Source organism: Penaeus monodon, chromosome 23 (assembly GCF_015228065.2).
Source record: "Penaeus monodon isolate SGIC_2016 chromosome 23, NSTDA_Pmon_1, whole genome shotgun sequence".
Classification (NCBI taxonomy): Eukaryota; Metazoa; Arthropoda; class Malacostraca; order Decapoda; family Penaeidae; genus Penaeus; species Penaeus monodon.
Window position 1 is genome coordinate 17,956,554 of NC_051408.1, and position 1,260 is coordinate 17,957,813.

The 1,260-nt window shown below is 36.0% G+C and overlaps 1 protein-coding gene across 1 annotated transcript in view; it reads right to left on the reverse strand.

Moving 5' to 3' along the window:
- LOC119587860 (armadillo-like helical domain-containing protein 3) overlaps window positions 1-1,260 on the reverse strand; it is a gene marked incomplete in the record, with an annotated part of 8,129 nt that overhangs the window by 3,625 nt on the left and 3,244 nt on the right. The window contains 2 exon segments of the mRNA XM_037936563.1: window positions 23-171; window positions 430-585. Coding sequence (XP_037792491.1) covers window positions 23-171; window positions 430-585 — 305 coding nt within the window.

Genomic DNA, 1,260 nt, shown 5'->3' on the forward strand with positions numbered 1-1,260 from the left:
CTTAACTAAAAGAAAGACTTACTTAATGTGTTCATTGCGTGTTGCCATCTCCTCGGACACAAACATGGATCCTACCATGGATGTGAGGGAGGCAAACCAGCCAGAGCCATGTGGTTCCATGAAGTGGGCTGAATATTTATGGTTAAAGTCTGCCAAGGATGCAGTTATTACCTGTTAGAAAGATAGAGTCATCCAATTTTAAACCACTTTTTAAAATAACTTCATATGAATTCTTGACAACATTTTCATGCTTTTATGAAATAACGTAATGTGCATGCTGGACATATCTGTTATAAATTAGTGGAAATGATTCTCCAGAGACAAACACACAACTATGTCATTGTTGAATGCTGACCAGAAGAATCATTTCATTCTCCTACATATTACATACCAACTCATAAAGACACCCGATTGACATGCACATCTCACCTGACCATAGCCATTTAAAATGAGTTCATCATCTAAGAGGGAGAGGTTAACGGTGTATGGATTGGTCATCTCATGCTTGCGGTAGTTCACCATCAGCATGAGGTACAGCACTGCTTCGGGGCCATGTTGGTTTCGTGTACTTGAATGGCTCAACAGCTGGAATAGTAAAATTACGTTGTTTGAAACTACAGTAAAAATTATAATAGATTACACTGTTTTGATTCCTTAAGTTCTGTTCACCACAATCATAACTTGCTGCATTATGTGTACAGTCCTCTTAATCTTGTCGAGAATGGCCTGTCAAAAAATGGGAAGTGTTTTATGAGCGTCTTCTTAGTTATTAATGAAATGTATGTAGTTCCACAAATATATCTGGTACTCCTGCCACACACTCATTCCAAATTCCCTTGTAGGCTGCCCTCTCTTTGAGCCAATGATACAGTCCTGTCCACCATCTCTTCCTTCTTGTAAATGGAACATATTGATTCTGGTACTGCAGTACTGTGAGGTGTTTTTCATTTCCTCCCCTCCTCTTTTCCTCTCCTGTATTCCCCTTCTGGTATAAGATTGACTTTTTATTATATATACACATATGAACACACACAAACAAAAGTAGATACATATTTTTTGTTTTACATGATAAATCTTTAAAAATTTTGATACCCTACTGATATTTTATGTATTTGATAAAAGCAATCAAATATGCATTTTCTGGTATGTAAAATTAAGCTCTTAAAACCCAAGAAACCAATATTTGCCTTGGAAATAAACCATTTGCAGATTTGCATATTTTAGGGATTAATAAAAAGGATAAGACTATGATATCAAATA